This window comes from Manduca sexta, chromosome 23 (assembly GCF_014839805.1).
Source record: "Manduca sexta isolate Smith_Timp_Sample1 chromosome 23, JHU_Msex_v1.0, whole genome shotgun sequence".
NCBI classification, from domain to species: Eukaryota; Metazoa; Arthropoda; class Insecta; order Lepidoptera; family Sphingidae; genus Manduca; species Manduca sexta.
In genome coordinates, this window is record NC_051137.1 from 14,341,353 (window position 1) to 14,355,939 (window position 14,587).

The 14,587-nt window shown below is 35.4% G+C and overlaps 2 protein-coding genes across 2 annotated transcripts in view; one reads left to right on the plus strand and one right to left on the minus strand.

Annotated features, from left to right (window-relative positions):
* LOC115445977 (dedicator of cytokinesis protein 7) overlaps positions 1–1,700 on the minus strand; it is a 47,563-nt gene extending 45,863 nt beyond the window's left edge. Inside the window, 2 exon segments of the mRNA XM_037441705.1 lie at positions 1,354–1,426; positions 1,528–1,700. Coding sequence (XP_037297602.1) covers positions 1,354–1,426; positions 1,528–1,562 — 108 coding nt within the window. The 5' untranslated portion in view covers positions 1,563–1,700.
* A 3,186-nt stretch (positions 1,701–4,886) lies between these two features.
* The window catches only part of LOC115445976 (dual specificity tyrosine-phosphorylation-regulated kinase 2), a 71,882-nt gene continuing 62,181 nt past the window's right edge, over positions 4,887–14,587 (plus strand). Inside the window, exon 1 of the mRNA XM_030172502.1 lies at positions 4,887–5,270. Coding sequence (XP_030028362.1) covers positions 5,256–5,270 — 15 coding nt within the window. The 5' untranslated portion in view covers positions 4,887–5,255. The remainder of the gene's footprint in view (positions 5,271–14,587) is intronic.

The window sequence follows — 14,587 nt, forward strand, 5'->3', positions numbered from 1 at the left end:
TTTGATCCGCTCCCCCCTATTCCTCTGCAGACACATCATCCTTAGCAGGCTCATCAATGAAAAATATATATTATTTAGTTATATTAATATGTTTAGTGCCAAATTAGACTTTTTGTGGTGCAAGCAATATCCACAAACATGCAAATTAACCTATGCCAGGCCCTATTTTTTTTATCCTTGTTCGAGTTTTTTCATATGTTAAGATTATGTCTCTCCATATTTCTGCTCATACTTCAAGATATTTTATAACCAAATCTCTTTGAAACAGAAGCTGATAACTTAATAATAAATTCCCTATATTATTATGTTAAATATGAGGTCCGGCACACTCAAAGTATTCTATTATAAAGTCTTCCATTATAAATTTTATGAAATTTTCATAAGTTTAATTTATGAATATTTATTTATATCTAGAGAAAGATATAGTTTGTTTCCTACGAATTAATATTTTAAAAGACTTTTTTTAACTGTCTTGATAAATGCTCAAATTGTAATTTGAGGTAAATAAATTTACTACAACGTATTATCTAATATGTAGGATCTAAAATATTGTCCTGACCTAGGATTTAGGATTTAAGTCTGGCTGCCATTGTCACAAGTGTACCGTGCTACCATAGTTATAGCATAGATTAAATATTAGAGTTCACTTGCGCTTGTCAATCAGTAATGTGATAAAGTATGAAAAAAAAATTGCTATCCAGTGCTTAAAATTCATTGATAATATTTAGTTTCAAATGATTATTATCAAGAATTTTATAATCTTATGGATATAAAAAATTTTATATTATTGCTTGCTTTAATGGTGAAGAAAAATATTGTGAGGAAACCAGCACATGTGAGAAGTTCTCTTTGGAATTTGGAAGGTGTGTGAAGATTACCAATCTGCACTAGGCCAGCGTGGTGGACTAAGACATAATCCCTCTTAGTAGTAGAGGAGGCTCGTGCCCAGCAGTGGGACAGGATATACAGATATAAAATTGTCTATCTGATAATTTTATTGTGTTCCTCATTAATACATTTTGGTCCAAATGACACTTCAGCATATACTTAAAGTCCTAAAGGTATTATTGGTTCAGTTATATAAATACTTTTATTCACAAATGTAGACTTTGAGGTAGGTATTTAAGTTTCATATTCTGTAGCATTATTTATTTACATGATTTGTTTATACATACAAAATATGAAACAAGAAAAATACATGCAACCCACTGGCCCCAACATGCACCATAGACTCAGACAAACAAACGAAACATAACAGTACTAAACCCCAAGGAACTTAAACAATTCGAAGCATGCATTACGTTTAAGGAAAGTGTATGAATCATAGAGCATGCAAATCTATCGCAAACTTACTGAAGACGAGCAACCAGACAGACTGCCGACCTTCGACTGGCTAGAATACACCTTACGTGAGTCCCCAGCATTCCTATAAATAGGGAAAAATCAATTTCGCAATATTTATACCCGTAACAGTGTCCAACATGCATCGTTAAACGGCAGGGGAGTTTACAAGGGCGAAGCATTTACCCGAAAGATTGCTGGTATTTACGTCCCAGTGTCATCTAATGCGGTGTTAAGAAGCTTGTGTTATGTTTATTAGATATTTTATTGATTATTTTCTCACAAATATTCGTTGAAAAACAAATAAATAGCGTTTCCTTGTTTACTGCTTTGACAGACTTGAGTTTGACGGATGGATGAATGCTGCAAACCGTAAAAATATTAGTGTTGGTGTCTAAAAATAACTAAACGGTAAACGAAATTTTTCTTTCGTAAAAGTTCCATAAAGTTTTAGTTTGTTTATTTTCCATAATTTCGTTCTTTTTAATAAAGCGTCTTTTTCCTCTTTTCATTCTAAAATATTTTTAGTATATTTGTAGCATTACAAATAATAATGATTTTATGACAATTCTATTAAGATAATTAATAATTTGATCGCCGTGCTGCAGCCGCGCGTTGTATGCGCCCAGCGCCCTACTTCTTACAAATTACAGCGTGTAAAATTGTTAAACTTTGGTTGTCAAAATTCATACATAAATGTAGGTACTTACTAAAGGTATCAACATCTTTGAAAACTTAACTTCTAAGTATTAGGTAACGATAATAATTAAGATTAAAAAAAAACTGAGCAAAAAATCCAGTATCACTTAACCCGACCTGGGATTCGAACCTAAGACCTTAGAGTCGTGTTGAACTGCGCTCACATTATAATTTTTTATTTCATCAGCGAACTCTGGGCGTGAGAGGTCGGGGAGGCTGGCTCCGTCTAGATTTAACACAAGTAGATAAGTACTATTGTATATAACTGGTACCTATTTACATTCAAGTATAGGGCCTACCTTCCCAATTTGCTGCTTGGCTACTCTCTGGACCCTGGGTTAAGAGTTAGATACCCATATCAGTGCTTCAGTTATCAAAATAATAAATGGATACGCTAGTTTTCCTTTGTCTATTTTCAAGATTATAAGTAAATTAATAAAATGTGGCAGATAAACAGCGGCGGCCCTATTTCTGTTTAAAAATAAAAAAACTCATCACAATGTTCAGCAGAGCTCCATGAATCACGGAAACTGCGCATATATCGTAATCCGTTTGTATGGAGCACGTTTTGTGCAATAATTGGATTTGAAGGTCTCGTGGCCGCGGCTTCACTAGCACGAGACCATCGGCGCGGTCGGATTACCCGCACTTCAAACGCTTTTATTCATTTTTCCATTGCTTGTGTATAGAAAATCTGTTCATTAGGGGGCTTAGTTTAAAGATGTCTAAAAATAAGTTTAAAGATAATAGAGATTAGTTTGTTTTGTTTGTTGTGGTTTCTGAATGCCATTAAAAGGCTAGTGAGCTAAACCTTCAATGTCCCTACTTCCCACAGGAATTTTTATAGGAACAGCATTACGAGTTTCCCGTATATTAATTTGGTCTTCTAGTTTACTCTTTCCTTAACCTGTCCCAATCGTTCCTATTTTCTTCGCTTGCTACCTACCTATCAATAGTTGTTCATATTATATTTATAGAAGATCTTGATAGGTACGACGTACCGCTTCTAGCAGGTTCGTGTGGAAATCTTCAGTGGAAGCGTATGTTCAGCAATGGACTTCTAAAAGCTGTAAAAGAAAAAGTAATTGCAAAATAAAGATTTAGGTTTATTATTAACAAATTTAAATCGTTTTATTTTATGTACGGAGGGATTTCAGAGAAAAGTATTTTTTTGCCATCTTCTTGGTATTTCGACAATCTAAAGTAAATTTACGTTGGAATACGAAATGGAATTGTATCTTAACTAATATGTGCGCGGTACGACAACAGTGTGGGTTCGATTTCCGGGTCAGTCAAAGTGATAGAGATTTTCCTGCTCCGTGTTATAATGGAGTCTGGTATTTGTGTCCGATATGGCGAAAGACTCGGCCCGTGTCACATCATAGGATAGAACACACATGGCGTAATGAAAATGCCCTATTTGCAACCTTGCTTACCCTAACTAGAATAATTTCTGTCGCCAAATACCTAGTGCCAGCACTGTACCGTTCCAATTTTGCGATAACTGACAGGAGAATTATAATGTCTGTATTGGTCATACGTTCGGAGTACAGATTTTTAACTTATCTAAAAATAGTCTACAGAAATCTGTCTACCGCGTAAACAATTCCTCCCGCGCACTTGTAGAGCGTGCACCACGAGGTCACGCCGTGCTGGTTCGCCGATCATCGCCAGCTGAACACGTCACAATAGTTAGACAGCATATTCTTTCTTTGCCTTTTACTTTTGATTTATTAATATTTAGAATTTGTGGCCTATGGAGCCATAGGCTATCTCATTACATTAGAAGACAAAAAACAAGCTTGATTTATGGATGTACTAGTTTTTGCTCGCCACTTTTCCCGTATGTCAAAGTTTTTACGGTATAGTAGTCCCCCTATTTATTTTCCTGAGTTAAAAGTAGTCCATGTTCTTCGCAAGATTTTAAATTATCTCGATATTAAATTTCATCAAAATCGATTCAGCGGTACAACATTGTAAACGTAACGAATATATACTTAGATGAAATTATTTTCGTATTTATAAGTATGGATTATAGTCTCTAACTCTTAAAGGGTAATGGGTAATCTTATTTAAACTGAAACTCATTGTTAATTTTTCAAAACGTTCACAAAATTCCATTATGTTAAGCTAAAGTTGATTTCATTAGACGAAAATTTAATAACGTCGAGTACAATAAACGTAAACAGTTACGAGTAGAAAGACAATATGCCAAGATTACGCGCATTCTCAGTTCATGTGTATCAACTGATTTACATCGACCATTCGTAACTTATATTCGGTTACTGCTCAATATGAAGTAAAAAATAACACGCTTGTTGCGTAATCAATTGCATTAATCTTACATGGCACAATTTTACAATAAGGTAAGAAAGGGATTTGAATAAATATCGCACATGTTAGGTTCAATGCTGGCTGTCGAAAGCTGAATGTTTCAAGTCAATCGCCACGTGTAGGCAGCCTTCAGAGGACGAGACGTTCAAGACGCTGCCAGGTCACTCACCTCCGAATCTTCGGCACCTCAGACATTGTTAGAAGTCATATAAGTGGTTCAAAATTAGTTCATTCTATTCCAAAACAAAAATAATTGAGAAATCGTTAAGGAGTTTGTTTTCGGTTTGTAATTATTAACAAAATTGTGTTAAGAAAAGGCGACGGAAGCTTTTGAACATAGTAAACGGCATTTCAGCAAGACAAAACAGAGTAATTACGTTTGGGAATAAAATTACAAATGACAGAGAACGTTATTGAAAATTGTAAGTGGATTAATCTGTGTCTCCACCCGCCCAGCGCGCCTGAGGTGGCTACGCAGGGCGCTCCGTCGCCTTAGTACCGTGTGAACCTTACTCACGCACGCCTGCGTGCTAAATTAATGAAAACAAAATATCACATTGTCTATCACCGAATCATAAATTAAAACACAAGGGAAATACACCAGAGAGTTCCATTTTCAAATTAAAAGTGCTGTAGAATGCACTTTTGTTTATAATTTCTCAGAAAAATTCTGGCACGTTGGGTATTACACAAAATATTTTTTATACTAACATCTGCAGTGGCTAGTGTTGTGTTGTTAATGTTGAAAATTAAAACGTAAGAGGAAAAAGTAAAGAGTGATACATTGATTGTATCCTTTATTTTTGAATAAATAAAGTTAGTTCAGTAACGCAATAATTAGTTTGAAAATAGTGCAACAAGTGAGCGACACGACTCTTGACATGATTTTATACGAGGTAAGTACGAGGTCATACATAAATTTGTATATCAATGCACATTGCAGCTTTATTCACTCGCGGCTGAAGCATTTTGTGCCTCTGAATATTTTATGCATATTATTACAAGAACGACACCGATTTATTTTAAGACTGCATTTTTACTGTGAGCTATTTTAATAACTTATGCACATTGATTGATATTAAAGCATCTATTAAAGTAGGATAGATATCCTCAAGAATCATAAAATAGACTTAATAGAAACTACAAGCCTGCCTGGAGACTTTAAATAGCAAAGCATAACTCTGATTTAAAATACCATTCTATTTGCAATGGTCACTACTCTTTTAGGTATTTATTAAAACTTCCCACTTTCATTGAAAAAACTCTTTTTTTGCTAGATTGGTATTATCTCAATGCTAGGCAAGGTAGATATTAGTCCAACAAGCTTGGTGCACGTTACAAAATAACTCTTAAATTCATTAAATAGAAACTATTTTCCTGTAATTAATAAATACGTGTTTAAAATATACAACGATTTCTCAAAACTTAGACACCTGTACCTGGTGGGTGTTAGTGACAAGTGCAGACACGCGTCTGATATGAACGTGGGCGGATTGGGTTGAAATAATTTTAGCAATTTCTCTTCTGAACAATTGTCTATTGTATTATTGTACTTAATTGTAGAACTATGTTTTAGAATAGTAGCGATAGCCTAATTGAATGTGGAACAAACTGCTGAGACGAATGTCCGCTGGTTCATATCCCAAGGGCACACATCTCAGGCTTTTTTAACATTATGTGTGTATTCTTTGTGAATTATCGTTTGTTTTGGGTGAAGTAAAACATCGTGCGGAATTCTGCATACCGAAGAAGTTCTTAATAGGAATTTTGTGTGAAGTCTGCCAATCCGCATTAGGCCAGTATGGTAGACTAAGGTCTAATCCCTCTCCGTAGTGGAGAAGGTCCGTGCCCAGCAGCGGGACAGTGTATACAGGACTGATATTATTATATGTTGTAGAAATTTTCGTCTGCGGTGTGGAAGGACTTGATGATAACAGTGCCAGTCCGAGAAAAGTAACATAAAGTGTCAATTTGCTGGTACTTTGAATGGTCATTGAAATTTTTCGATCATTGTTATGTTAAATTCTTTCATAAAAGTTCATAATTCTGTGATCTGTATTCGCTGGTGATCACTTAAGTACCACCAAGTGTATTTGTTTAATTAGTAGCTTGATCTATCTACACTAATATTATAAAGAGCAAAAGCAACTTTGTTGGTTTGTAGGGGCTAAGCTCTGAAACTACTGAACCGATTTAGAAAATTCTTTTACTAATAGAAAGCTGCATTACTCCTGAGTACTATAAGTTTCTTATTCAGGGAGAATATGCCGGAAAAACTTTACCACACAGGCATAGCCGCGGGCAAAAGCTAGTGATAAATATTTCAAAACGTTTAGACGACAATATGTATAATTTTCACTGAACTAGACTCGTTAAGACGAGTCACAAATGATTAAGTATAGATAACAGACTGTCCTAGATCTAAAATATTGCAAGTCACGTATCAGAACATTCATCACACTAGTTACACGCGGTTTTTCTTGCGTACTAGTCAATCAATAATTCGACAATGACAAGTCACCAGATTTTTGAATCAGTGGCCGCGCCGGGGTCAACATGTGTAGGACAAGCCGATATAATGATATCATAGAGGTAAAACACTATCTACTCTATCTACTATACACGAATGTGGATGGAAGAGCCGGTAGGGGTCGACCGCACCGAACCTTCGAATGTCAGATATCTGATATTCTCAGTAAAGACCAGGTTAAAAGTATCCGGAACCGGTGGGAATGCATGATAAGATTAATGAAGGTGGAGGAAGCGCGAGAAGTATGCCAGAATCGTGGAAAGTGGCAATCCATAGTCTCTACCTACCCCTATGGAATAGAGGCGTGATACTATGTATGTATGTAAAATACTATCCCTCTCGCTCGCCACAGCAACACCTGTGACCCATGATCAGCATGCATCTTATCACTACAATTGGTGACGCTTGACTCTCGTCAACATAATTTCGTAGTAGTTTATGACATATTAGTGTTCCCTAACCCTCGTTAGGGAACACTAATATGTCATAAACTACAACGAAATTAATGAATAGAATGGCAGGGAGGACGTGGATCTGCATTGAGCCATAGCCATTAAGCCATATTATGTTTAGTAGTTACACTTACTACAATGTCCTTCTACAAAGTACAATGTCTTGAACCCAACAGTGACTACACGCTGCTGCTTAGCGGCAGAAACAGACATTGGGGTGGTAGCTACCCAGGCGGACTCACACATATGAGAGACTTAAATTTTAGTACCAGAGTCCCATTGGCATTCCTTCTCTACAGAACCCTAAAAAGAAAAAAGGCACACATAGCAAGTTAAGACGCTATACCGTATCAATTTGTGTGTAAGACGTATTGAATAGGGGCGCCTCTTTAATAGTGGGTTTATAGTAGCGCGTATCAATCTTCTTGACGTTTAAGCTTTCTGTACACTATTCAGGTTTATGTATCTACAAAGGGATCGCTACGTGAGGCTACGTGAGAGAACAAATTCTTATTTATGCCGTATTTTGTAAGTTTAACGGGGGTATGAAAACAGATATTTTTATTTTACTTTTTATTAATATATTTATATGAAAGTTTGTGAAAAAATTTGGACAAGTTGTTGGAAGTAAAATCAGAAAACACTGAACTAATTTAGACGGAATTTGGCATGTAAATAGAGTATGATCTGGATTAATACTTATGCTGTATTTAATTTTAAAAAAGTGCACACTGCAAAGTCAGTCTTTCACGAGGGATTGTCATGTGCAATATTAAGATGGAAAATTCTTGACAAACTACAAATTCACTAAATGCTACCTCCTCGGGTTTGCAAGCGTGAGCTTACGTTGTAATGTGATATATACACCAGAACTTAATCTAATTTAGTCTATCGTCGAATAACTCGTATGTACTACAAAGAGGGCGGACGTGGGCGATCAACATATAACCAAGTTCTTAATAAATACAAACAACTTTATCGACACTCCAGACTTATACTTGTTCAGGCTGTGTTGTTATAAATATTTGTAATAATGACATCGACTTTATGAGAACAGTTAGTTTCGTTTCAGAAGCCAACCATTCTCAACATGGAGGCACTAGAACCTATGCATTTTTTCGAAACTCAATTCAGCCATACCGACGCTGGTTAACGAATACCTATCAGACGAATTTTCTCGTTGTACAATTTACACTTTTCAGATGTAGATTTACTGTCTCTCTCTATAAATAATTAAAAAAGGCATATTAATCACACGTGATGCGAATGTTTTTTATTGCTTTAAATGACGAGAAGAACTTGTCGTTCGTCTAATGGTAAGCGATACGACCGCCCATAAACAGTAGAGGCACCATCCAACACCTTACAGTTAATAATTACAAAGTATTGTTTGGTATTCCACTGCGCTCGCCATCCTGAGACATGAGATGTTAAGTCTCATTATGTCCAGTAGTTACACTGGCTATAATGTTAACATTACTTAATATAATAATTAAACTTGTAGCAAATGAACATTTAATGATGTTTTATGCATTCGTTGTTTATATTATCTATCTTCTCAATTCTTATATTATGTATTACTTTAGTCTTTGCCAATATTATTATCTATTTTCTCATAATATGTATTACTATGGTTTTTGCTATTTATGTAGCTTTTTTATTAATTTAGTATCAACCAACGGCAATTTGTTATTATCTTTGTAGTAAACTGTAGATATGTTATGGGCTGTACACTTATGTAAATTTTGATACAGTAACAAACGTTTGTAAAGTTTTGCAGCTATTTGTCATCTCAACTTAGCAAATAATTCTTGCACGAATATGCATATGAATGATGGATAACGAATACACCCGAATAAGCAATCACACTCGTATTCGTGGCTATTCGTCTGTACTCAACAGCACTTAAATCACAGGTAATACGAGACTACATAGTTTTGAAATTTGCCCGCCGGCGTACCGACGCGTTAAAGTACTAAGCAAATGCTATGACCTCACCAATGTGAGATACGGTTCAATGTGCAAGCGTGTAGCGATGGGATTAGTTTTACTCTGGTGACGTCATCCACTATGATGCTAGAATATCAATTACTTTTCAATATGCGAGATCCAACTAATGGTGGCATAACTATAATGTAGTTCAAGAAATAGTAATGTTTATTGAGATACACAGGCCTTTAAGTTTTGGGTACATTAAAACTAAACAGCCAGTAAACATTGAAGTTAAGTCCAATAGAATGTCAACTGACGAGAGATGATTACCACTTGGCAGTCGACACAATTATGTTGGCTTGTTAGAACCGGGCTTACAGAGGCTGATGGCGGAACGAGACACTTACGTGGGCTGCTACGGCGGGTTTTACGGTTAAAGAAACTTTACTTTCACCGTGTGTTCGATATCCGGGTGCATATAAAATATATTCACCACCAGCGTATACAAAAGTTACTTCAATATTTGCATGAATCCTTTGTATATATGTTTTAAGGACGTAGAAGAAATAGTGTTAGAATTTATATTTTGTTATTTCTTTCGATATAGTTTTTGCTTTACCTACTTGAGATTTGAAGCCACGTCTCTGGTCCTCAATTCTTTATAACTAAGATACAAGTATGTATATTACGTGTAACAATAGAGCTTTGGCTGTTTTATTTTGATTTCGCATACAATTTCCTCATAAAAACATGACAAAGAGATTGTTTTGAATTGAACACGTTTAGCTTCTTGTGAAATTTTCTTTGCAAAGTTTCAGGAATAAATATAGGTACCTAAGGTTTACGTATTCAAGCTTTTATACGGCTTTTCCTAAAATAATTTTAGCGGATGTTTACGCACGTGGTTTTCGTAATTTTTATGACGGAGCTGTACTTTTTTTTATTTTATTTATTGCCAAGAATTACAAGTATGTTCTGAAGATATTTTTTGTATCAGTAGTGCCTACAAACCCCTTTGAGATAAAATAAAGTGTGTGTCAAATGTACAGCCAATCGCAAAGGTAGCTGAACAAATTCGTCGTCTAACTTTTGTCTCCGAATGAACAATTCTTTTTTATTCACTATAATAAACTTCATAGGGTTTGATGTGGCACTGTCTATCTCTGTCGCACTTTCTATTCTTACTACTACTAACGTCACATGTTATGTATGTGACGTCATTTAATAACGTCTTATTTCCGACTGCTGTTTGTTGTTAGTGCAAATTATTTATTAATAATTGCTTTTGATGGAATAAAATAATAATAATAATATCGGCCCTGTATTGTATACTTGCCTACTGCTGAGCACGGGCCTCCTCTACTACTGAAAGGGATTAGGCCTTAGTCCACCACGCTGGCCTAGTGCGGATTGGTAGACATCACACACCTTCGAAATTCCTATAGAGAACTTCTCAGATGTGCAGGTTTCCTCACGATGTTTTCCTTCACCGTTAAACCGAACGATAAATTCACAAAGAATACACACATGATTTTAGAAAGATCGGAGGTGTGTGTCCTTGGCAGTCCGTTCCACACCCAACTAAACTATCGCCGCATTTCTTTTGATAGAATAGTGTGTAATAAATTTACCTATATAAAATAACAAAACCAAAAACTTTAGAATATCCAAATAAATACGTAATGACTACTGGAAACAAGCCAGCGTTAAGTAAGATCACGGCGAGTGCCAGGAAATATAGGTCGTCTAAATGTTACGGTTCTGCAAAAATGACTACGTCACAGTGACGTGCGGCAGATGAGCTTCGTAGGGTCGCGGGTTCGATACACGAAAGAATTGCTGTGATCTGAATATCATAACAACGTAAGTAAATCTTCTAGTTTGTGATGGTTATAGTTTAACACGTGCGGTGTGATCCTTTTCGATTACAGATTTTGATGAAGTTTAATGAGAATCTCAATTATCAAAATTTTGCTGATGACTCATATTTCTGACTTTATCTGGTGACTTTATTTGGAATTTCTTAGTGTATTTAAATGACATCTGATGAAAACTACTTTATTTTTTCTTCAGAGGTTTATAATTCAGCCAAGATTTCGTGTGCGTTTATGAGCGAAAACCACACACCATAAAGTGATGGCATTTTTAGTTTGCCCAATCAATTAACATTAGTCTATGGAATTATTAAGCACCCAGCTGATCTTGATGATAAAGTATTTGGCAGTAATAGTTTCTTTGGTTTGAAATTCACTACTTGTCAATCATCTTCCATCACTTGCACTAGCCGTGAATACGAAGGCCGACCTGTTCTCCACAAACAGATACCTTGTTTGGTAGAAAAAGAGTTTAAATTACGTCAACAGCGTGAGATGAAGGTGTGAGGCGGTACGGGTCTGGACGGCGCGCGCAGCATCAAGAACCGTAGGGATGTGGTCAGTGAAGTGTTGTCGATGATTGCAGTTTTATATCAAGGTGTATGTTCAAACGTATTTTATTTTTTCAAAATAAACTTTAATTTGGAGATAGATAAGTTGCTTTCTAAATTTTGGTGCTATGTATGTGACATAATGCCAGTTTATTTCAAAACTCGTTAAAAAGATATATACTTGTTATCTTTAAATATTTTCATTGATATAATACAAAGTTAATTCGCGAAGCTATTTCCTTCGTATAATTACAGTTTCAATGGTCTTAACTTTACTAATTTCCATAAAATATAGTATATATTACATTATCAAAATTAGAAAATTCTAATTTTCAAATAAATTTCTTCACTGTCTATTCAAATTCGCCACAAGGATACCAATCGAACAGCCACAAACATAACAATAAAATTAAAATGCAATCCAATAAATCGACACTGGCACCGACCGTCTCTATAATTTTCAGTTCCCTCCCTCGCTAAAATGGACGCATACGTACAGCCGCATTTCAGCGGCTGAATATTAAAAATAAAACCGAAAAAGGCCTAGTGACACAAAATATACGTAATAATATGTAAATAGTGTGTCGGTGCATCATGGGAGTGGACAGTACCCCTCAGCAGCGGAATAGCGTGAGTATATCGTAGCTTCAATGTAGCATAATGGACGTGTTGCAGTGTTTTTTTAATGTGGCTTTACGTTTCAATGTGTCATTATAAGAATGATTTTTTAATTAATAGTTTTAATGAGCGAAGGAACGAACTCTATACAGCCTTAATGCAAACTTTTTATGGAAAGAAATAATTATGTATTCATAAATGCGGGAAATTAAAATGTATTATTATTATAAAAGGCATTGACATCGCAATGGTTTGTAATGTTAGTATTCTTGTGTTAAAGTCGATAAGTGTCATATACTTACAATGTGTTGAGCGTGGGGTGTTACTAGCATTCTAATATATTCTGTCTGGATGTGATATGCATGGTGGTACATGTCTAGAGCAACTCATGAGGTGTCTGGTTTCAAACAGATAATTTATGAATACTTTTTAAACATAGATATTACATACTTTAAAAGACGTAAGTAAATAAAATATGTTTATAGTACCAAAATTTAGCTACCTAAAGATCAGAACACAAAAAAATAATTTATGACCGTATAAATAATCAAAAAAACGGAAAGGCCTTTATAAAAATTTCAGAATGGGTTTGGAACGTAAATCTGCACTGGTCCAATACAATTCCATTCGGTTGGGTTAAGTAGAAGATTCGGTAGGCTATTAGATATTTCGAGTCGATTGTTTTGTGACTATTTATTTGTTGAACAATCTCACATTACTGAGTCATTTGCCGAACATCCAGAGAGGTCCTTCCTCAGTGGCGAAGGATGCAATTTTCCGAAAGGCAACCTGGCATAACTTATAGGTTTTAATACTATGCATAAATGCAAATCGTTCTGATGACACTTAGATTTATATAAAAGAAAGCCGGCAGGTATGAGGTTATATGGACACTGCCACTATTCTTCAGTAAGCCAATAATTCTGGTAAATATATTGGGACCATGTATATATATGTACTACATACTAGATTTGGCGTTCCGAACATTCACTGTGTTCAATTGAATTGAACTGTCATCCGTTCAAACTGATTTTAGTATGGTGTCATAATTGATGATTGTGGTTATGTACGGAGTGGTGCTCATAATATAACAACGCGAGTCTAAGAGTCAACCTGGATTTGAAGAAAAAATATTAGTCAAATAAGTAAAATTATTTGTTGTTCAAGTAAATAAATAGGTTATAACAGTGACGTTTTAGTTGCAATTTTAGTTCATATTTTGAAAAAATAGTTTATATGGACGTTCCTGTATATAGAATATACGTCAATGATTGGAACGTAATGTCTTTATCGACATATTTGAACTGCTCTGTACTTACTGATCTAATACCACCATTTAACGAGCAGCTTTCTCATCTTGTTAATAGTAAAAACAAACAAGACAGCGACTTCACCATTCTTTTTTTAGTGTACTATAGCACTATATGACTGACGTGTCTGAACGAAAAATAATAGTCTTTATAAAATATATCTAGAAAAAATTACGAAGACATCATCTCCAAAGCTATGTTTGAGCGACGTGAACGGCTGTCAGCTAACTACTCAAAACTAAATTGGATAGATATTATCTGCGACTGCTTTGTGTTATTTCTCTCTGCTAAGAAAGATCTTCGAACGTAGATGTCAGCCTTTTCAATCTCAAAGATGTTCCAGCATTTTCATATTAAATGTTTGTAGTGTTAGAAACTTTCACGCCCTCAGATCCACCACTACAACTCCTGTAAGCCAGGATCAGCAGTGGCACGCATTTTATGACACCGAGCAGTGAAGCTCGGCGAGTCTCAGGGAACATAAAACTGTCTTTATCCAGCAACGAAATTAATCAAATAAAAAGGGAGGAGTTGGAAATATCAAGTGTCCACTTCCCTCCACAGCAAAGCGAAAGACAAAATAATGCACTAAAGAGGCATTTTAACCTCAAGTAGATACAGTGCCGGATTTATATTTTTATAGGCCACTTTATTTCCGCCACCCCATGTAGGTACGATTATGTATGTATGTAGGTTTCTAAAATACTTAATAATTTTTCATTTCTTTGTATAATTATGGAAGGCACTAAAGTTAAATAAACGAATGATTCATTAAATCTGCCGCAACTAAAAGGCTGCCTCCCATAGGCCGCGGCCTATACGGCCTATTTACAAATCCAGGACTGAGTAGGTATAGGGCTTATAGTGTGACTCGGCGAAATATTTACAGTATTAGAGCAATATCTAAGTTAACCTTTCTTCCGCGGAGAAAGTCCTATCGACAATA